The sequence below is a fragment of the Gymnogyps californianus genome, chromosome 1 (genome assembly GCF_018139145.2).
Source record: "Gymnogyps californianus isolate 813 chromosome 1, ASM1813914v2, whole genome shotgun sequence".
Taxonomy (NCBI): domain Eukaryota; kingdom Metazoa; phylum Chordata; class Aves; order Accipitriformes; family Cathartidae; genus Gymnogyps; species Gymnogyps californianus.
In genome coordinates, this window is record NC_059471.1 from 21,282,670 (window position 1) to 21,306,486 (window position 23,817).

A 23,817-nucleotide genomic window follows, 5' to 3' on the forward strand; every position below is an offset into this window, starting at 1 on the left:
AATCCACATTTGAATGAACCATCTAAATCAGCAGGTATTGGTCACAATTAAAACAGCTGAGAGAGCAATCCACCTCATTCAAAGGTAGTTCCTATGCTAACCTTCATTGACTGCAATGGCTAGGGCCTCAGATCAGTTGTTTCAACATAGATACTTAGCACCATTTTAAGTATTTTGGATATCCTGCTGGCCTCCAGCTGCCACTGAAGAAAGGAATAGGTCTCCCATAGGTCCTCTGTCATATCTGCCAGCTGCAGGCAGATGCTCAGGTACCCCACACAGCACTGGACCCTGGGCTGGGTAACTGAATCAAGCCCTAGTCCTCCACTGCCTGCAACGGGTGTTCTAATGTTTAACTCTTATGTGGGTACCTACCTTTAGACTAAATTTAGGTGACTTAAACTTGAGCTGAATCCCACCCCACCTACTCAGAGCTGAGCCTATCTAAAGGAGTTCACCAATTAATTTAGCCAAATTCAAGTCCCACATCACAATATGCAAAAAAGATGAGTTAGTTTTTAAGATACTTAGAAAAATTGCTCTACTGCGATAAATAGGTAACCTCTTTAATATAATTTAAAACTTGTAACCTTTAAGCACAAGAGTAGCAATGTAAGTCTCAAGGGAAGTTTCCCTTACGTGTTGGCTGGTTGTTATTGTGTCTCCTACAGTATGATGATTTACTGTCTTGTAACAGCTGTTTTTCTAAAAATTTACATCTCCAATTGTTATAAAAGTAGACATGCAATGTATTAGGCTTTAGCAAGTAACTAAAATAAGATAGGACTGGTTTTCAGTGCTTGGGTTTAGAATTTCTTTCTATAATAAAGGGCTTTTGTGCTATCAAATTTCACTGTACATGAGCAAACAAAAAACTCTCACATGTTCAAAGACAAGGAAATGCCTTGTGAATTTAAGAGAAAAAGGAAAGAGATCAGAATGTGTGACACTAGTCACTTTATTATTTTCTGCTGGAGCTACTTAACAGATCTTTGCAACTGCTTTCAGACTGCAAAGTCCATGATATTCCCCACTTGCCTTCAGGGCTTTGATTTCAGAAGCTTTTCCTGCTCAACTTCTATGTTTATTGTAATGAGTCATAAAAGTCACATCTAGCATAATCAATATTGCTTTGGCTTCATTGCCTTGAAAAGAGGCAGAAATCTTGCTTTGTGTATTTGTCATCCTGATGCTTATGTTTAGGAGACCAGTTATTCGAAAGCTAAATACCTGGAAAGATACCACTCTCAGGCAGTTGTCTAGGTAACTAATGTTATTTCATGTGGTTTCCAAACATGAAATGGAAAGGATAACTAAAAATAGAAAAAGAATTCCTACTCTGTGATACTTAAGGAGACTCTTTTTTTCAAAACTAGCTCATGGCAAACCTGTTATTCTGTGAGTGGTCCTTCTGCAATCAGCGACTGAGATAGCATGTAATCTCAGCAAGGGGCACAGCATTAGATGTCTAATTTACCTCGATGTCTAATCTGGACCATTAAGTATACTGAGATACATACAGCAAGGACACACTCCAGACATGGGTTTTAAAGCAGTTCCCAATATTTTACTACAATATAAATTAAAAGGAAAATACCAATATAGTATATATAATGTATCTCATTGCTATAGTTAGAAATTCTCAAGCCTGTTGCTTGGAGAACACCTTCAAAAGAAAACTGTCATGCTCTACTGAAGACTGGAAAATGCAGCTTTAACATGTTCTTATATAAATTAATTTGTAGTTGAGGGATTTTTTGAGCAGAATTTGGACATCATTGCAGCTAAAACTTAGCTTAGAACCATGAAAGCCAAGTACTGACGAGTAAACGTGTAATTTTAATAAAGAAACATTGAAAACGATATTTAAGTTTCCTACTTCAGTCACGGCAAGCCCTGACCCAGACACCTTTACTTAGCCTCTCCACAGAGAGGCAGAGTGAAGGTTCCCACTAGTGTTTTGTTCACTATTAACAGTGAAGGATATAAAGTCAACATTTTGCTTTTATTTCCGACCCTTGCCAGTGAAACATGAATAACTGTTCAGATTATGCTCACAGCAGTCTGAAAGAACACAAATGGTATTAACCCAGGTTCTTCTGGTCCCACCTGCCAAGAAATGTTCCACTAACACTAGATATGACTTTCTATTAACTCAAGATAGCATTGCATGCTAATAGTAAACAATTACAGCAAAAATACACAGGGCACATCAGAGAGTCTGATAAAGGGTAATGCTTCCAAAAAGGCAATCTTTTCCAAGAACCTGTCCATCATGTACCAGAACCCTGGTTGGGCTACAGTCACCACTGAGTAAGCAACTGCAACGGCATACAGTTCTCTGAAACAAGCTGCTTAATTATTTAAGGCTTGCCTATCTAGGTAGTTAAGCTGAATGCATGGCAAACAGAAAATTAAAAATACATGTGTGGTGTGGCTATGGTTCGGGTATGAACTCAAGCATATTAGACCTTACTTCCTTCATATTCTATTATTATATTTGGGCAAGTATGTGAATAGAGTGGAAAATACAGGAGTGTAAGTGGTACAGAAGAATAAACCATAGCAATGTCAAACAGTAGATGGGAAAAACAAGTTTTACATGAACACAGCAGCTACTAATGAGAAACTCACAAAACAAAGCAACGTAGCTGGGTACTACTTTGTCACTGAGTTGGTTTGCACCCTGTTGTGTTCCACACTATAATCTACTTCCTGACCAAGCTGGGGTATGAAGTTGAGATCTAGAAAGTTAAAAAGACTTGCTCATCTTACCATTAGATGTTCTCATCTGCTGCCTTCGTCCAACCCGGTCCAGGCCGATGGGGGTACTTTGTGAAAAGGTGAGCGGCCGGAACCTGGCTGAAACAGCTTTGTAAGGGGGTACCTGGTGCGCTGGAATGGGTGGCCGTGCTACAGGCTACAGAGAAAACAGGAAAATCCAGTATTAGTAAAGCTACCAGCAAGTCCAACTGAGCAAAACTCAGGTATGAAGTAAGGTTTCTTCAGATAGTCCAGCTAATTACAGGGGCAGTAAAATCCCCTACTTTGAAGTGACATTGCTTAAACACTGCATACCATATCCATCAGTATCACAGAAAATATTTTATTACGTTACAGTTCTCTATTACATTAAAAATTCCTTAGCCTTCTGTTATGATCAGACATGCTCTATAATTTTCATCCTGTAATACTCCTTGCCCAAACGCTCTGGGATCTAACTGCTTTGAGAACAGCCTGCGCAGTGCCAGCTGGCGTTGTAAACACACATCTGAAGGGAAACCCAAGGCGAAAGAATGACCAGAAATGCTATGGCTGGAAGTTGTGTTCATTTCCTGGGACACTTGCTTTCTTCAAATAAATGTATTGCTTTTAAGTAAAATAAACATATTTTACAAGACAAAAATAATTGTCTAAATGATCCTCTGCTCTGAAGTTCCCAGGAGTCTCATTAAAAAGGGGTAATATTAAGTTTACTCGTAACTTTATCTAGAAGCCATTTAGTTAAATCATTCATTTGCTTAACTATGATTAGAGAACCTACCCCTGTTTTATTTGCAAATTGAGTCTAATTTTATGTCGTCTCTGAACAACTCCACATTAGACAGGCTGAATGACCTTGCATAAACATTCAACATTAAACAGCCAGAGCTCAGCACATGAACTTCAGAGAAACTCGTCTGTAGATCTTCTCTTATCTTTCAGTTGTTACTGTCCATAGGCCCTTCTATCAAGTAATCTGAAACATCAGGGACGGTTTTTAAATTAACTATCTCTTGACACTCTGTTATGAAACCAATGATTTAGTATTGTTCAAAAACGTTTTCTCACACCTAAGCTGTCAGACCAAAACAAAACACAATGAAGAAGGAATTAGCATTATACTTTTCAAATATTCCTGTGGGTTTTCAAAGCTTTTAAGAAAAAAAATCACCAATGTGAAGATCAGTCTTTGAAAGCCCCACATAAAATACTTCTAGCACATGTATTCCTGCTTCATTAGTCCTTTTTTACGTTCCAGCTACAAATTTACTTTCTAATACGACTACCAAAAACCTCACTGTGTATTGAATATGATTTAACTACAACCTCATCTTTAAACCTCATTTCCTCAGTGCTTTAGCAATATACCAGGATCCTATCACTGAATAACACCACAAAGAATAAGTCTGATATATTGCATCAAATAGTTAATAGAAGTGATGGCAATTACTATATGCAAATAACTGGCTGATTAAGCAACAAAGCTATTTATTTCTGGGCAACTAAAATTTTCTTGTAAGGCTTCAGTCCAAATCCCTTCCCCAGACAGACAAGGATGTGCTGTTACTCAGTGGCAGTAAGGCCTGGGAAGGCCATCATTCGGGTTAAAAATGTGCCCCCGTTGGGAATGCTCCACAGTTTTGGTCTTGACATCAGTGATCCAGCAATGTGCTCATTTAACCCCAGCCAGCCCTCGTGGCAGCATCGGGGCACGGAAAGAGTCAACTCAAATAGCTGCCTTAATGCATGCTCCTTCGTTAATAAACTGATGCAAGCAAGGTTTGAAGAGAGATCAGTTTGTTTTCAGCAGTAAATGAAGGGCTTGGAGAGTGTTAAACCACTTCCATAGTACAGCAAGGATTATTTGGGTTGCCAATACTTGCTATCCCTGGAAATCCATCTATTATTCTTGAGTGAGATGGCCTAGAACTTATAAGAATAATTTTCATCTTTTTTTTTCCTCCAAGCTAAGTAGTGATAAAATTAATTTTCAAGTAACCCAATTATATAGGGTTTGAAACTATGGCCTTTGCCTGGGTAAAAGGTTCATTGGCTTCAGTTAAGAGTTTTGCTTCAAGATGCACTTTTTCATCAGGGAATTATAAAGAAAAAATGTGCAATATACAATAACAGTGTTCATGATAAAAATTGCTTTTCACAGGAGACTGAAAATCCTGCCATTGTTTCAGCATTTGATTTCAGTCAGGTGAGTACCACTAAACTTCCCAGCAGGAGATCGAGTGGCATGAGAAAGATTAAGAGGATTCAAATTCCATTAATAACCACTAGAATCACCTTTTTTGAGGATGTAAATACTATTCCTTTTTTCTGTTGCTTTATCAGCTTGACAATTGCTTTAGGTAGGAGTCCTCCAGCTTTTCTGGAAAGTGGAAAACACCTGATCAGTGCAGTGTTACAAAAGCCTGTGAGCCTGAAGCTCTGTAACCAACTGCAAGATGGGGCCACCACTACTAACACAACAGTAAGTTCCTCCACACGTTGTACCTGCTCAGGACTACCTCCAGGGAAAAAGGAACTATTTTTATCTTTCAGAAGTTTTTTATTTCTCTCTCTCTTACCTAAGCCAACAGAGATGGCAAATAAGTATATAGGTACTGCTCAAGTGCTAACTCAACCACATGTTATTTTCTTACAGGCTTCCTACATTCATTCCATCAGGTCAATTTAGTAGTCCATGAACAGACATTTTATTCATATTGCCAGTTTTCTTAGATTCTTTATGTCATTAATTTCTCAATTTATTAATAATTTTCTTAAGCAATGTCCTTATTAGTTTTAAGTATCCTTGCTATGCCAATACAAAGATTTTGGACACCACAGCTAATGCCACAGGTTTTGAACAGGCCTGGTTTTGGAGAATTTGAAATGATCGACAAATAATGTGTTATTATCATATTTGTTTGTACTCCTCTGTTCCTCAGGCCCTATAGCCTGTAAGGAGACTAAACACACAGCTGTATTACACACAAATGAGCTCTTATATACCAATATGAGACATAATGACCATTCCAAGAAAGAAATACACTTAATTTACAATATGGAAAAGATTATCCCAAAGTCAGTATCAGTTTTATTCCATGCTGGTTTGTTTTTTAACAACAAGACAAAGTAATTAGTGACCAGGAAAGCAGAATTGTAAGTACACGATATCAGCTTGACAAAAGGGAAGGAAGAAAAGGAAGCATCCGTTCTATTTTCTACGCTGAAGATAGAGACAAAGAAGTGAAAGGGTCTTCTGCAGTTTGCAGAGAGCACATCCCTTCTCTTACTTGTGTCAGCAGACCTTCTATCTCTTCCGCCGGACCGCTTCCATAGAAATTGACCCCACCTATTACGGAGATGGGTCTTCTTTTTCGCCCTCTGTGGTAGCCTACTGTATTGCTTTGGGTCACAGACCCGACAGAAGCCAGTCCTGGCTGATTTTCTCCATCTGTGCAGTCTGTCTTCTGAGACTCCACCGCAACTGCATCTTCTGGTATAGAGAAACTTCTGATTGATATTTGGCCATAGTCTGAGAGAGGTCTGGGCCGAGATCTTTTTCCAGAGCCCCATCTCCTGGGTGTGACCTTTTGTGTGTCTGCCTTTTCTTCATCCTGGGATGGGGACCTCTTCCAGTGGTCATCAGAAACAACCTTTTTAAATGTGAACAAGTCAAATAAGCCACAGAATTTTCTGACAGTTAATCATTTGTGAGTTTTTCATATGGCAGATCAACTTAACATTGCTAAAAAGAAAGAATTACCATAAATACAACAAATGCAACTGACAATTCAGGAACAGAGTAACTTTGCAAAGGAAAGACATCGTGATGCTTGTGCTGAGTAAGGTTAACATCCAACCATCAGCACCTCTTAGGCAAACATGACTAATAACACTAAAAACTCACCTATTACCTCAGCAGTCCAGACAGGCCCTATCATAAACACTGAATTCACTGAATGATGTCTTGGAAAGACAGCTCTGGCACTCACAGGACTTGCTCCTGTGCACAAGTAGGATGTTAACACCGGTAAAAATAATTCAAGTAGCATGCTGTGTTTCTGGACTTTTTACCAAGGCCTGTAGTGACAGGACAAGGGGCAACGGTTTTAAACTGAAAGAGGGTAGGTTTAGATTGGACATAAGGAAGAAATTTTTTAGGATGAGGGTGGTGAGATACTGGAACAGGTTGCCCAGAGAGGTTGTGGATGCCCCCTCCCTGGAAGTCTTCAAGGCCAGGTTGGATGGGGCTTTGAGCAACCTGGTCTAGTGCAAGGTGTCCCTGCCCATGGCAGGGGGGTTGAACTAGATCATCTTCAAAGGTCCCTTCCAACCCAAACCATTCTATGATTTTATGATATTCCTCTGCTTTACCTCTATTCAGTGATGAAAATAAACAGTAAGGCTGCAGTTTCACTGCCTGCTGATCCCACGTAACTGTAAGCCAATACCAAAACGGGCAGTCGCACTCCCTCCTACCACTCACTCCCACACTTTCACTTGGGTCAGATATAGAGATTGTGCAGCCATGTGCGAATTGGGTGAGCAAGCTCATCCAGTTTGGAAGGGAGAAGCTGATTTTCTATAGGCTCAGGAAGGTTATAGTCATACGGACTAGGACCAGAGATACATTATAACACAAATAAAGGAAAAACTGATGTTTTTAGAGAGGAAGCTTGCAAAATGAGCATGTTGTTCCTATTTAACAGCACATCTGGCTCACAGAGGTTAATGCCTACAGGTATCATAATTGCATGGTACTACAAGTTTGGAAATAAAATAACCTCAACTGAAATACTTGTTAGAGGGAACATTTTCAAGGATTTCAATGCATTTGGAGTAACACTACTGTAAACTTTTCTAGCAAAACCCCTGCAGTTTTTGAGGAAAAAATACTGCACATAAAAATTTATATTAATTTTTTCCTCAAATTTCCAAATTCTCAGCGTTTCCTTGGCTTTTCCTGGCTCCTCTATAAAGAACAGAAAAGAAACAGAGAAAGGAAGATGGGTATTTCTGGGCTGGGTGGCAGCTTGCATGAATGCCTGATGGAGTGAATGACAAACTCCAAAGCACTGCTGAGCAAGTGAACCCTCCCCCAAGTTCTCATACAAATTATGAACTAATTCTGACTTTTTTTTTTTGTAAAAAAATCAGCCTACTTCTTTGTTAGGATATCTTTAGACTACCTGAGTGCATTTCTGACAATGTTCAAAGCTAATAAGTATTCCAAAAAAGAGAGGCATTGTTTTGTCTGTCTCTGGCTACATTTTGTTCACCTGTTTCAGACCAGATGAAGGCATTTCAGGTATTGCATATTCAAAGCAAACATGCAGCCCAGAATCAGCCTTTTACAATGATGCCTGTGAAAGAGGACTTATCTTCTGTCACTTTCTTCTCCACCTACTGTTTTTAACCAGGCCAGTACAACTCTGATGAGCCTTTTTTAGAAGGCCACCTGATACAGTGGGCAGATTTCTTTTGTTTGAAAGACAAAGAGCTTAAGACAAATTTCACTGTATGAAAGCACTTTAGCTAGCAGGCAGAGTTATTAAACAGTCAGCATTTTAACATGATTACTGCAATTAAGGTATGAAAAATGAACAATGTCATACATTGCTCTACATTCAATTATTTCACTTACAGCATGAAATTGATTCTAAATAGAGCACTTGCATAAATTCTGATTTCTATGGCGTCACACCTGTCACTCAAGCATGCTTCAGCTTCTCTGCAGATTTTAGCTCAGGACCAGTTTTAATAGTGTAAGCAATTCAGTAGAGAGTGACTCCCTGGCTGGTGCACCGACACAGCTTCAGCGAAGCTGTCTCTTAAACACAGCCCCTCTGAGGTCAAAGCAGCAAAATCACAGGTTAAATAAGGTTCTTACCTCAGAATCGGACACAGGTAAAGGGTCTCCACATATGCAGTGACTGAGAAAGGAGCTCATGAGAGTCATTTTGTTTTTGTTTTGCAAAGTCTTGTCTGTAAGAGCTACAAATGTGAGCACACTCTCTGTGTAACCAGTCAGGCGAAGTTCATCCCATGATCCTGTACTTTTAGACTGAGGAAGGACACGTCACACGTCATCTCCTAATCTGCTTTTTACACCCTTATCTTGAGCAACAACGTTTGCAAAGTGAGGAGTGCTCTCCTGCAGTGCTCCACCTACAGTAGTGATCCAAATGACAGCCAGATTAATCCCTGCTGTGCAATAAACAATGCTGAAGGACAAGTATTTTTAGGCTTAGATCCATAAACTGCATTGAAGAATACTAATAGAACAGAAAACGTAATCCTCTCATAGCAAAAATCAGACGAAACCAGACTGATAACCTCACATTCCTCTAAGTGACCTACTCAAGCAGGACCTGATCAAGTAACCGCTTACTAGTAGGAATAAAATATCCAGCACACAACTCATAGGCTCCAGTATTGCAGTCACTTAAGCATAAGTGTGATTCTTGACATCAATGAAAAAATTCTGAGGGAACAATTTTGTTTCACCTGTCACTGGCTTTATACTGGTGCAGCACCACTGACCTCAAATAACCTTCTCTTGATTAATCCTTTATAAGTAAAATCAGGTTTATGTTATACAATTATTATTGGTAACATCTATAGATATGAGTAGAGATATACATGACACTTCATATAGGATGAAAATCAAAACGTCATGCACTGACTCACGCGTTATAAGTGTTGGTCAAAAATTTCAAGGAATTTCAAGATTTCTGAGAAGTAAAGGTCTAAGCTGAATCCACATTGGATTTTCTGAAATTCACACCTGTGAGTCTAGCAACAGCACAGGATCACCCATGGCAGCAATCAAGATTATTCATCTTGTCTTTTAGGCTGCATCCTCAGTTAGGTTTCTTCCGAGACTGCAAACACAAACAGCTCTACTTATTTATACTGACGCAAATGAATTAATTTTATCTGGATGACTAAATTCCTACCACAGCATATTAGTTAAATTGTTGTATTTCAATCATTTTCCTTTTTCCTGACAGCAGTGTATCTACCAATACAACCATTTAAAATGAACATTTACTTTGATCCAGGCTACACTTTTATTTGCTATTGTTCCCATGTAATATGCCACTCTTAGGGTTGGATTCAGCTCCAGATTCCCACATCTAAATTTTGATGTCTACAATGGAAGTGTATGTATGTTAGCTAGACGTTAAAGCTGTCATTGTAGCCTGTAAAAATCTGGGGTGAAATTTTGTTGCCTAAACACAGGCACCCAGGGCCATTTCAAATGTCCTAAGGGATCTAAAATATCTCAACATACCATGCATCATGCAAGTATGACACAGGACCTACGGGAGGCCTGGGGCATCCAGAAGCAGCCCCTGGAGATGAGGGGGAACCAGTCAGGGCACCTCTGGCATCGCGGGGCGCTTATGTTCAGGCAATCGAGTTGAGCCCCCAAACAAAGAGTGTCAGCCAAGCCTACAGAGTGGATCAGCCTGGCAGCACTACAGGCAGGAATCAGGCGCCAAACCTGATTGCAGGTAGATGTAGATGGCACTACAACCATGTTCCCCAATGCTGTGGGGAACCCTGCTTCATCCCCATCTCCTGCTCCCGCAAGGTGCAGCTTCCCCACAAGGTGCTCTCCAGCTGTGCACAGTTGTCTTGGATACCTGCCCCTCATTGCTCTTGACAGCTATTTTTAGGTAACTCAGCTCAGTTCTAGGTGCCACTTTCAGGTGTGCTATTTAGGGTGTGCTCCCCAGGGCCCCCTGACCGCACCGATCATGCTACAGCAGGAGCTTTCGCAGGCTGCTCCCATGTAGACAACTACACTGAGTCTGAGCCCAGCCAGACCAAATCTTTCCTTTGCCTGGGCCCAGACTGATTTCCCAATCCAGGCACAGCAGCTTCAAGGACTTGATCATGATCTCACTCAATTCGACCTGGCACTGGTACAACGCTGTTGCATTTAATGGCACATGACTGCTGTTGGCATTCCCTGTTACTCATTAATACCAATGTAAGCAACATCAGCATCAGATGTTTAACCACTGAAATCTTAGCTTAGTCTTTAGAGCCAGATGAGAGCCAGGTTCTGCAACTACTACTCAGACTACAGTGTGTGTTTGATAAATTCAGCACCCAAAATTGTCTTCAGAGGGAGTTCTGCCCAAGGAGCATGAGATCTGATCTGTACAATACTGAGAAAGTGTTGCTTATATGGATGCAACTTTTATCAGTGAAATGGCAAAAAATTGCCAGTACCTGAAACTGCATGGCAGGACTTTTACTGGCACAGTTACACCAACCATGAATAACACTTCATCCTATACCTGACCACACTCTCCACTGCAGAAAAAGCCCAAACTGTAAGTCTGCCCCAACACAGCTCGCTGCAGGTCAGCTTGCTGCTGTTGGTATGCTTGTGAGGGCTGACACTGCTGCCACCATGATGGCAAAGGAAAAACAATCCCTGGGTGAATTTTTGTTAATGTGTTTATGCCAATAAACTCCCTAATGAAAATAAAATCACCACTCTATAAACGTGTTGATGCCTGTGTACATTGCTGAGGCTCCCTGCCCACTAATCTGCATTTCAACCCCTACCATTACCTATTCGGATTTTTTAAATTTTATTTTTATGTTCTAAATGTACTGATACAATTAACGCTTCATAACGTACACATATAGACAAGCATGGCAGTATAAGGGGACACTTAAATCTCCTGAAAGTTTTTCCTCTACCTGGCAATCTGCTGGGAAGTCACAAGTAGGTGCCTCTTGGACAAGGACCCCCAGCCTTGCCGGTCTCCAGCGGAGAGAGCATCCTGGCCCGCTTCTGCCTTTTTTTTTCCCTTAGCTCCACAATAAGTTGCAATGCTTCTTGTTTTGGTATCTCTGTATTTTTGATCTGCCTGGATGAAATGCAGCCTTGCTAACTACGCTGCCTTTTTCCAATCCAGAGAAAGGGGATAATAAAAATCTAATAATGTCTTTACAAGAAATGCATATGAATTTCCAAATGCAATTTATAAAAAGGTGTGATAAATGAAACAGATGATAATTCTGGCTGAGAATAAGTTGCAAGGAAAACCTGAGTAGGCTGAGAAGTTTCAGAACACAATTACTACATATTCTCAGTGAAAACTGGTGATGGATAATCAGTCACGTTCTTCTGTAAATGACAAGGCTTAAAAGCCTCACAGTATTTGTGCTATGTCATGTAGGTATCTCGGTATTTTAATCACATGAGTACACATTTCTGTGTACATTTAGGGGTCTATATAAAAACGTACAGAATTCTTATGTTAGCAATGACAGCTATATGCCAGTATTATAATTGGTGACTATTAAATAGCCTATATTTCTGTATAACACAGTAACTGCCAAATGCTAGGAACTCAGTAGTAATATTAGAATTGATTTTTCAGTTCATATAAGCCACCAAAAACGTAAAGGACCAAGTGATCGTGACCTAGTGGCCATAAATTATTTTATCACCTTCACTTAACAGAGTTAAAGTCCGGACAACATGTCTCCACCCAGGTACATGATAAAAGGCAACCTTTGCACTTTTTCTTGTTGCTAAATAGCAGTGGGGGAGCATTAGTTGAAGTTCATTTATCATCACTACTAACTGAGGTCAAAAGCTTGTTTTAGGTCTCATGGACATGATCAATATTTTTATCTGCAAACTGTTGTGACAGACACAGAGATTATTGAGACTAAGGATACAGTACAGCCTCCCAGAGAAAATACATTTATTGCTTTCTTTCTGGATTTTATAAAAGGATCCTAAAGTGTTACGAGAGCCCAGTGATTCCCTGTGCATCCAACAGGCTGACAATTTCCAACAGTGATACCATCACAGCAATAGTTACCATGGAAATGATTGCTTTTACTGTAAAAGAAAGCACCCATTCAGTCAGTGTTTGCATCTTCTATCACAAATTAACCAGAATTATTAAACGACTCCAATTCACTTACAGGAAGAAAATTTCCACCTATTCCTTTCTAATTAAATGCAAATTGCACTATATTCTTTTTCTTTACATCCCCCTGCCCCCTCTGCCTCCTCTGCCACTAGCATCTTTTCTTTTTAATTAGCCTTTGAGAAGACCCTAAATAAATGCATTGATTTTCTATCCCTAGAATACACAGTGCTATTCGACCAGTGGTCTGCAAGACAGGAAAATACGATCTGTGAAACAACTGAAAAAAAACTGTTTAAGAACATATGCATTTACACCTATACAAACAGGCAAAGAAGAAGAAATCAAAGTAATACAACCACATTCAAAATCTAACGTAAGTTTTAGCTGCTTGGAAGTTATGAACATTATAGCAAGATAATCTGCCTTTTCTTCCTACCCCTCCCCCCCAAAATTGGGTGGACCCACAGTTTAAAAATTTGCTGAGCACTGCTTCAAAGGGGGAACCCCTAAAGGAATACCACTGCACTATACTAGTATGAGCTCCTAGAATGGATGCAGGAAATACTATGCATTGTAATAAAGTAAAATTACATTATGGTAAAATCAATCCCCATTAGCAACACAAACTACTGTGGTAAAACACTCATTTTGGAAGTTTTAGAAACTGGAAAAAATTTATATAATTCTACTCTTGGAATTTGTTGACACCAAAGCAATTGTGGGGTTCTAACTAACAAATACACCTATAAAACCACATTGAAAGATCAGGCTATATAGATACAACCCCCGAAAAATTTAGCCATATATTTCTAAAGCATTTTTAAGGCAGGTTTGCTTCATTTAACCTGATTCTTGAAAGTCTGCTTATCGTAATCAACAAGCATAATGCCTTCCCTCTCAGCAACATGCCTTACCAAGATTAGAGAGTTCACCTTCATAATATCCACATTTCACAGATAAGGAGCAGACACAAAGCAGTTAAGTCATGTAAGTCACAGAGGAAGCACAGGGCTGAACTGGAAATGACAAGCGGATCTCATGACTCTGAAATCTGTTCTTCAGCCTCAAGGATTTCCTTCGTCCTCTCCTCTAACTCATTTCCAAAAGCAAATCAGCTAACATATTTCCGACTGGCGTAGGGGAGTTTGCAGGGAAATGTATTTGCTTTGCAGAAATAATCTCATCAGTCATATAAAAATGCAAGCGTGCTAAAACCAGAAAACTGTTTCCACTGGATTTCCGGTGACTGATACTTGGGGGTGGCTGGGTGATGCTCTAACGCTGTCCCTTCTTTACTTCAGTATCTGAACTGGAACAACAAGCATGTAGCGTATAGTAAAGCAGTATTCATATCCTCCGCCTCTTTTTAGAAGATGTATAGGCATTAAAAATCCCTAAATAAATCCCTACGTAACTTCTAAATCAACTTAGAACATCCCAGATCAAGTAACAGGTCTGAAAAAAATCCGTTTTTCTTTTATTTGGCAAAACAAGGAACTTTTTCCAGGCTGTCTTTGTAATATCCGCTGGTGAACCTCAAAAGCCAGATGATAACCACAGGTTGAAAGTGGAACTTTATGCTAACAAAGCAAAACATAAAAAGCCGTAGGCCTTTGCGTCTCTTCAGTGTCTCTCCAGGCAGAGGTCTTCTGGTTCCCCACTCTCCACCCTTCCAGAGCAAAGCCTCATCGTCCCTGCCCAAGCCCAAGCGCAGCCACTAGCATGTCCCAGCAGCAGTCACAAACTCCAGCTTGCGTGGGGCGGAGCTGCCTTGGGCAACTCGACATCTGCAAACTATTACTTCCTAGAGCGTGGAGTAAGGGCGAGGCTGCTGTGGTTGAGCTTGGAGTAGGAAGAGTCGAGGTTGCTGTGCTCGGTCTCCTCCAGCACCCGGCCGGTCTCCCAGCCTGCCACAGCATCCTGCTCAGCATCTCGGTACCACGAGCAGCACAGCAGCCTCCGGATGCCAGAAAGATGAAATACAGGTGGCTCAGAGGAAACTCTGCAGCTGCCTTTGCTCAATTTGGACATTGCAACCTCCTAGCGTCAAGACGGATCTTCAGAGCTGACAACTCAACACCATGCTCGATGTAAAAACCAAATTACGTGGCCAGAAGTGCCGTTCCACTCTCTGGGGTACTATTACTCCTGATCCCAGGGTGAGCAGTGCCTGGGTATTACTGAGATGTCAGAGAAGAGCTACAGCAGAGTCAAATATCAGACTCTCTGGAAAGGCAGAGGAGCACAAATGCAGTAAGGAAAGGGAGCAGCTTGCCCTGGGCTAACTGCAGTGGAGTGCATCTAGGGTCCCCCTTTCAGCATCCGTAGACCCTTTTGTAGGGATGACAGTACCTACTATATTACTCTACGGTTTTCAGGAATGGCCAATTTTATTCAGCACTGCAGAGCTACTTGGTCTAAAATTTAACCTGATCTGGAATTCAGATTACTGTCACCACTGCCTTATTTTTCTTCTTCCTAGTAGAGGATACAGCAACAAATGATTACAGGCTGTACTGAATGGCAGACAGCTCTGCTGCAGTGAGTTGGAAGAGTTTTTGCTGCGATGGGAAGATATTCATGCCCTTTGAGGGCTCCCTTCTCCATCATTTCAGTGATCGGTTCTGCAGTTTGGGTTTGTAGCAATGCGCAGTGGTTTCTGGTTTAGCTCTGGGCAAGCGCTCCTGGAAGACGGTCTTTGAGCAACTGTGGAGACATTGTGTCAATGTATCCTGACTTGTGCAGAGCAGCTCAAAGAGTTTAGCATAAATCCAATGTCACTCAGTCTAACGGAAACCTCAGTTTGCTGTCAGAGATGCTATTGACAGCCTGTTACAGTGCTCTGCTGCTCTGTCGCCAGGCCCTGTAGCCAGCAAGACCAGAGTGCCACTGGAGTGGTGAGCCCTCGCTCCAAATTACAAGCCCCACAGGAGTAAACCCAGTTTAAGAAGTTTCCCCCCATACTTACTTTACCTAATTATCCTTCACAGTTTAGCACATTTTCATTTATACAGATTAAGCTGATTAAGCCACACTCTAAATTGCATGTGGATGAACCAGAGGTGAATAAATCCAAAAAGAAGAGTTCAGAGAGCTGAAACCAGCTAGCTCCCAGCAGGTGTGCTCATGCCCAGGCCCACAGCACTCAGGAGCTTGTGGTAGGTACCAAGGATGCCCATCCTCAGCTCCTGGCTGCTGTATGCTCCTTGTGGGTATTGAACATGACCACATCCAGCCACCACCTTTTGGTCCTTCACTGTGAGGATGCTTTCTGAAGAAAGAAATAGGGAGGATGAACAGTGAGGACAGAGCTGACTCCTCTCCATATTCCCACTCATACAGCTCTTTTTCCTCTTCTCCTCCATAAGCTGTCCCCCAAGTTAAGCCATCTGTGCTCAACATTCAGAGCCCAGAGACCTGTACAGGACAGACCAGCTCAACTCTGCCAACAGCCGAGTGCTGAGGAACTGCACGATATGGATTAGTTGGGACCACTGACTTTTGCATGGCACAAACATAAATGAGTCAGACAGGTCTTAGAGCACTTAAAATACAGTCTGCAAACAACCCTAATTACAGCAGGGTTACCTCTTCACTGTAATTTATCATTCACTTATAGTCATGCAGATAAGGTATTTAAGTAATAAAAAGTCTGGTGTACTGTGAAGCCAGATGCCAGCAAGGCAACTTAAATAGCAGGTGCTCTAAGAGCTTGTGAAAGACTAGGTGAAATACCAAATAACTTGATTTGTCTTTTTTGTAACAAATTCAGAACTGTTTTGTTTAGGCAGCCTTAGTGGCTGACACATGCAAAGAGTTTAAGTTTTCATTATTTACAGTGACATGGGGCTCTTCTTCAGGAAAGTAAAGACTATGCAAAACAGTTCAAATACAAACTGGTACTTAATCATCTCTTAATGCTATTTAAAAGCAACATATTGAGTATAAATGACAATGGCATAAAGCAGAGACTGGGAAAGCATGGGCTGTCACAGACGAGCTTTAGTGACTCACGCCTCTGTAGCTTAAGAAGTGCTGAGGCATCGATCCAGGCTGCACTTAATTAGCTCTTCCCTGGGAAGCAACCTCTGGCAGGACCAACAACCAAGAAGGCCAAACACCTCCCCTGCTCCCGTCCAAATCTTGCATTTTGGTGAAACCAACAAAGTGACAGAAGTGACAGGATCTCAAGACTGAATCACATAGGAAAAAAAATCCCCAAAACATCGATTCCGGTAAATGGACAGACACCCTTTTGTGAATGCTGCAAAATCAGCTTTACAGCATCGGGGAAATGCAAGGTAGAAATGTTTAGTTTCCACATTTGGGAAAATATAGAGATGGAGCAAGTTCCACAGACTTCATTTGCTGACTAATCTACTAGATGAGCGGGTAAGGGAATAAACTAGATTTGCTTCCAGCTACAGCAGCCAGTCCTGAAAGGAGAACATGTTTGAGCCTGACCGCTTAGCACCTTGTAAGCTTTGTACTGAAATATGTCTCCGAGCCACAGAGATTTTAGTGGCTGCACTGGAATACATACTGCCTTTTACATGAAATCCATACAGAAAAGAAGATGCGTGAAACATGGAAACAGTGCAGATTTGTTTGTCAACACAGTGTATTCAAGGTTCAGACAAAGTCTTAAAAATTTGGGATTTGCATGGCTCAGCATTACATCTCAAATGATTGTTGAGAATGAACCAAGCGCTTGACTGTCACAGGAACAACCTGCTGGGTGGGTACAGTTCTGTAAGGTGGACGCGTAAGGTACAGTTAAAAATGAATTGTAGTCAAAAGTTCAAACCCCAATGACCTCATTGTGTGAGTATGCAGTATTCATAAAAGTGCCTGCGGGCTGAATAAACTCCAATTAAAAAATAACCTGGCATAAGTAGCTTTGTTACCAAGCTACCTCCACACTGAGGGAAGCATGCTGTAAAGGAGGAGGAAATGAGCAATGAAACCCTCCAAAGAAATGGCAGGGAGAAACCATACCACTCTCACTGTTTTGTAGTCACTCTGAGCACCACAGCTTTAGGGTTCTGTATGGGATGAGGAGCAGGCGTGGAAAAAAAGGAGGACAGAGTTTATACCCCTTGCATAGGAAGACAGAAGTAAATCCTGTCCTGCACAGCTCCTGCTTCCAATCCACAGCTACCACCTCCAAAAACTTCACTTTTTTGGATCAGAAGAGAGGTCTGGATGCAGCTGCATCATTTGGGTGGCCGCAGTTGTTCTGCCATTCACAGGGGCTCCAGGCAGCACCCACAGCAGAGGGAAGGGGCTACAGTCCCTCGCTGCTGCCCTAGCAGCCAAGGAGTCCATCCTCTGGCCACCATTTCCTTCGTCTCCTGCAGGGCTGCATCCCACACCAGCCGCCTGCCCACTACATAAACCCAGAGCTGCCACTAGTGCACACTCTGTATTTTAGACAACTGAAGCGAGCACTAAAAGGCACTCACAATTAACCTAAAATATGTTATAATATAAAGAGAAAGTTTAAATTGCATGTTAGATAATAACAGAATGTGGTGTTAAAACTAAAACTGCAGTAACTTTTATCCACCCAATGTACACATTCATTTAAAAACTGTACTGGTTTCTCCAGAGCCAAGGGGAGGGACCAGCTGAATTTCTCTTGGGTCATGATCGCAGATCACCACTAGATGGTAGATGAGTAGCATTAATTGTACTTCCCATTTTATTCCTGAGAAATACAACTGGCATACGTCAACACTAGGGCTCTTGCCTCCTCTGGCAGTGCAAAAGCATCTCCTTGCATACACTCATAAGTGAGAGTTTTGGAAAAGACGGATGGCTGTGGCAATTCTGGGACTCCAGAAGAGGAATAACCTCAGAGCGCCCACATTTATACACATTGGGTTTATTTTTCCAATCTTACCATAGCTGCAAACACTACAGTACACAAACTTGCTTTTCTCCAGCAGAAGGACAATATTGATAAGCTCTGCAACCATTTGCAGTTAGTTTGCAAAAACCATGCCAGGCTTTTAAAAGTAAGACGGCTTCACAGACATTATAAGACTTTACAGCATGAAAGGCTGAAGTTTGTGCAGCTGCAACAATTGCCTTTGTCTATCTCATACCTAAGGTATAAGATACTTTTAGTCAAACTGAGGTGGTTTAAAAGATAATATCTGCTTTACTTTGTAAATGGTTTCCATATTCACACAAAGCCAGAGGGATTTTTGTCCTGGTCTATTTTTCCCAACGAGTAGCAAACCTTTCTCTGCTGCCTCACTCCAAGTAGCTCAAAACCACATTACAGCACATCGCTGGGTCTGAGGTGAGCCACACCATTTCAGATGGGTGCAGGATACATCTGACAGCTCTTCACCAACACTGCCAAATCACTGCAACTGCTCCAGTGCCAACGCACTCAGTGCTTTAGGTAAGGGCACAGGGTTATTACGTGAACTTACCTCAGAGGTGCTGCAATGCATCTATCTACCCATCTACTGAAAGTATGAAATCATGCATTAGGTGCAGCAAAACACTGGTGTCTTCACCAAAACATTAGTAGCAACACACTCAGCCCAGCATCTAAAGTACTGCTGTTTGAAATTTGCAGGCAAATAACTAACCAAACAGTTTACCCTCAGCGTAAAAAGAGTTTACCCTGTCCATCACTGCACAGTGAAAACATCGGCTACAACTGAATGCTTAAACCTCTATACTGTATCTTTCACGCCACACTGCTCCACAAATATTACCATGTTCTGCAAGGCTTCCACATGCAAAGTGTTCTACACTGAATCAACACTACTTCAAAATATACAGGCTCTTTCGAGACCTTTCAGCTTGGAAGGAAACACAGCCAGACCCTGCTGAAGCTGGTAAAATCTGACAAGACCACATGACAAGGTGGTATATCTGCAGGGTGCAACAAGCTGCCCTTGAAAATGTACATGAATAGCTTTGCTGCCAAAACTTTCTTTGATATTAATGCACAAAGAAAAAATAATTTGACGTTAGCATCCAAAGAGAATATATTAAAGGAAATAATTGCTGTCAGCATATTTTAGCAATAACAAGCTGCAATAGCCATTAGTATTCACATTATTTTGCATTTTTTGCACTGTTTTGTATTAATAAAGACAAAATCTGATAGATAGATAGATAGATAGATAGATAGATAGATATACAGCTTCTAAAGGATTTTGCTTTCTTTCTTACCTCTTCCTTTTTCTCTTCAGCACCAGAGGCTAAATTGAGGCTCAGCTGAGAGTGGCTGCTTATGCCACTGTCTTCATTTCCATCATCATAGTACACAGTTTGCACCAGGTCCTGGAAGCAAACAGGATTCCTGCCCAGCTTCAGCCCCGGTACCTCAACTCTCTCCTCACTCTCTGATGAGCTCAGTGACAATGTGCTGTGATGGTCTGGGCACTGGAAATTCATATTGCACTTGACCTTCTCTGCAGTGGGACTTTGAGGCTTTGGAGTAGTCGGCCTGACCGGAACATGAGGGTTTTCAGCTTCATGTGTAAACTGCTGGGTAGCTTTTGGTTCATCCGAGTCCAAATAAAACACTTCATTGGGAAATGGACTAATGTCATTCAGCGTGGGTGATAAGCTATCAGAGTCTGGGATACCTGATGACGTCCTGAGGCTTTTGTCTTCAGCAACAGCTGCATTCATTTCAGCGTCTTTATCCTGAGCAACTGCGGGGCTTTGCAGACAAGGTGTTCCGGGCAAGGAAGAGTCTGGACTTGATACCGGGGAGGTGCATCTCTTTCTGTCATGATCCGTGCTGCTGGAAACCCTGCGGGAGTAGTCATCGTGCAGTCTGCTGTTTGACCTTGTTCTCTGGGACTGCTCGCTGGGAGAAGGAGCAGTGCTCTTAGGCACATCCTTCTTCCATGCAACATCTGTAACATTACTGACAAGTTTCAAAACTCGGTCAAAATCCTTTGCCCTGAGAGGGCTCTTCCATCGCTTGGATCTCCTCTCAGGGTTCCCACCAGTTTTGTCCAAATCATCAGAAGTAACACTCACAGTCCTTGCTGGCATCTGTTTTTCATTTGCAACCTTGAGGTCGGTGAGATTTGAGGTGGACTTCCGTTTGAATGAGCTTTTTTTCAGAAAGTTCAAATTATCCGAACTTTTGCTTCTCCGATAAATGATCCTGTTGTTTTCCGAGTCTTTCACCAAAATTTCACAGATCTTTGGCTCTGCGATGACAGGTGATGTTGGCCTTATACAGTTGTGATGAGTCTGAACTTTATCCGTGTCTAGCAAGTTTATGCGGCCAGCACCATAAGCCCGCCTGATGCTGCGTGAGCGATGAGTATTCCTCAGGAAAGACTCATCGCTCTCCTCCGCATCAGAGCAGTCAGAAGCTAAACCATCCACTGCATTCTGGAAATCATGTAGAGGCCCCGAATAGGAATACCTGTTAGTCTGAACTTGCACCACTGCCCCGTTTGAACCATGTTTGCCTACGCCGTTCTCATTTAAGATGTCTGAGCATTCCCTTGTTTGAATTCCTTGGACAACTGAAGATTTCAACTTCTTAAAAGATCCCATTTTTCTGATGGAAGACAAAGCATTCCACGTGGACGAGTTGCCCATCAAAACCAGAGAACGAGGCCTGTCAGAGCTGGAATTAGCCCGTTTCCGAGGGGTGGTGAAAAAGCGCATGATTTTGGAAGGGCTGAGTTTATCCTCTTGAATTTCCGCCTCATGACTGTTGCTGGTGCTGTATCCCCCATTATGACTGACACGGGTAGTCTGGGTTTGGGGCTCTTTATTATCCATAACTATACAAGTAACGGCGGTGCCATTTCCACAGCCATTTGGAAATGTTGTCATGCTCTCGATGCTGTACGCATGGAGACGGAGGCTGGGGTAGCTCAGAGCGACACTGCTGTCTCCATCAGCTGACCTCGCTGCCTCTTCTTCATTTGCTGCACCTCGGTTTGTCTTGCTTTCACATCGACTGGGTGAGCTGAGCTCCTCAGGCTGCACTGCCTGCATCAGGAAAACAAAAGCAATCCTTAGAGAAATTTCCTTACAAAGTCCCCAACTAAAACAAGTTTGAGCCCCATTGTAGAAAATAAAGACACGCACGAAATGAAGTTCTTTTTCGCCGAACAAAGGTGTGTTGCAGTGGTGTGGAGAAGGCATTTGTAACTCCCTCAAAGTTATAATTGCATTCATTAGCAATTTAAGAGACCAGAATAATTTCAATACGTACTTGTTTCTCTGATGCTTAATATGGTGATAAATTCAGTACGACTACCACACCTACCTTACAACACTAAATATAATCCACATACACACTTAGAGAGAGAAACCCCCAACAACAGCAATCCAATCTTCCTCCTCACAGCACTCAGCATTGAGCCCCAAGACACACAAGAAGTTTTCATCCAAAAAACCGAGCATGTCCATCAAGTGCCACCTAACCCTCAAACAGTAGGCAAAGAGGAAAACACGTATTTTTTTCTACGCTTGTTGCTGTCGGAAGGCTGCATGACACTCAACTGTCTTATCTGTCCCCTAGCAGGTAAACCTAAGAGTTACATCAAGTGCACAGCAAAGTATTTTTCCCTAGCCAAAGAAAACAAGATTCAGAAGTATGTAAAGCCAGAAGCCGGCCTGTGCTGTTATGACAGCACGATGAAAACTTGAATTTGGAAGTGACCAGAGCCGCTGTGACTGGGATGTGCTGTATAAGGGATCTCCTCCTGAGCTGAGCGGGGGAGATCCAGCAGCCCAAACCACACTCCGGTGCTTGGGAAAGCTGAGTGGGGACCTCCGGCCATGTGTCCCCTGCCCCAGCTGATGGTCTTTGCCGGGCAGCCAGGTGCTTGCGCCACCATGCTACACAATGCCCAGAAACCACTGGGATGCCCAGTCCAAAGCTGGCACCATCTTAAAAACTGAGGTTATGGCATGGTTCTCTGCAAGGGCCAGTGGGATCTTCACAAACCTGCCACTGCCTGGGGGGGATTCCCCCCCACCCTTCCGAAACGAGGAGAGAAAACATACAGCTGTGCTTGAGGGACAGAGGTAGCCCCAGCCCCTTCTTTGTCTCCTTCCCACCCAAGTGGCCGTGGGGGCTCCGAGGGCCAGAGGGGACGAGGGGGTGGCCCCTGGCAAGCGGTGGGGGCCGGGCGAGGCGGGGGACCGGCGGCAGAGCCCCCGCAGCCTGCAGGAGACGCAAACGCCTGTCAGGGTTTTTCATCGCAGTAAGACTGCAGCGAGCGGGCCCCGGGAGCAGCAGCAGCAGATCCCGCACAGGCAGACCCCAACCACGTCGTGAAACGCGGGAGTTTTGGTGCTCGTATCCACTGGTTTTAAGGCTGCTCCCTGCTCAGTGCACTTTAAAAGAAGTTTTGCGAGCCTCTGTCCCTCTGGGGATAAAAGGATTTTCTTGCGTTTCAGCCAGACGCCTGAAATCTCCCTCGCCGCTGTTTTTAATCCCCCTCATTCGCAGGGTCGCGGCGGGAGCTTGCCGGGCTGCAACGCAGAGCCGAGCCGAGCTGAGCCGAGCCTGCCTCCGCCGCGGCGGCACCCGGGGCCGGACAAAAGCCCGCCGGGCACCGAAACCTCGGCCTGCCCTTGTGCTCTTATACCGCTCGCAGATTTCCACGCGGAAAAAAAAATATATATATATAACAATAGTGAGAACAAGACGCTGCTCTCGGCAGAGGAGTTCCCTGAGAAAGCGGCTTTGGGAGAAACTGCACCTGAACAGGTAGAAAGGGAGCGGGAGAGAGGCAGAAGAACAAATACAATGAAATGGAATTAAAAAATCAGCTCAGAGCGCGGAGCCTACAATAACCTCCCCGCGATGCTGCCGCTGCCGGCAGGCGACTCGCGGAGCAGCGCCCTTACCTGGGGGGAGCCGGGGGACCGCGCCGCCGCAGCCCGTCCCCGCCGCCACAGCCCGCTCCCGCATCGCTATGGCAGCGGCCGCCGCAGCGGGGCGGAGGGCGGCGAGCAGGGGCGGGCGGGGAGCGCCGCGCACACGGGCAGCGCCGGCCGGGGGCGGCGGCCCGGCGGGGCGGAGCGGGGCGGAGCGGAGCGGGAACCCCCGGCTCCTCCGGGCGCCCCCGCACCGAGCCTCCCCCACCGCCCCGGGCAGGGTCTGCTCCGCTCCGCC

General features: G+C 43.1%; 1 protein-coding gene across 1 annotated transcript in view; it reads right to left on the reverse strand.

Annotated features, from left to right (window-relative positions):
- Nucleotides 1-21,533, reverse strand: part of SPATA13 (spermatogenesis associated 13) — a 43,777-nt gene extending 22,244 nt beyond the window's left edge. Inside the window, exons 1-3 of the mRNA XM_050902546.1 lie at nucleotides 19,881-21,533; nucleotides 6,054-6,416; nucleotides 2,776-2,920 (exon numbers count right to left, since the gene is read on the reverse strand). Of these exons, the coding sequence (XP_050758503.1) occupies nucleotides 2,776-2,920; nucleotides 6,054-6,416; nucleotides 19,881-21,518 (2,146 nt within the window). The 5' untranslated portion in view covers nucleotides 21,519-21,533. The remainder of the gene's footprint in view (nucleotides 1-2,775; nucleotides 2,921-6,053; nucleotides 6,417-19,880) is intronic.
- Between the last annotated feature and the right edge of the window lie 2,284 nt (nucleotides 21,534-23,817).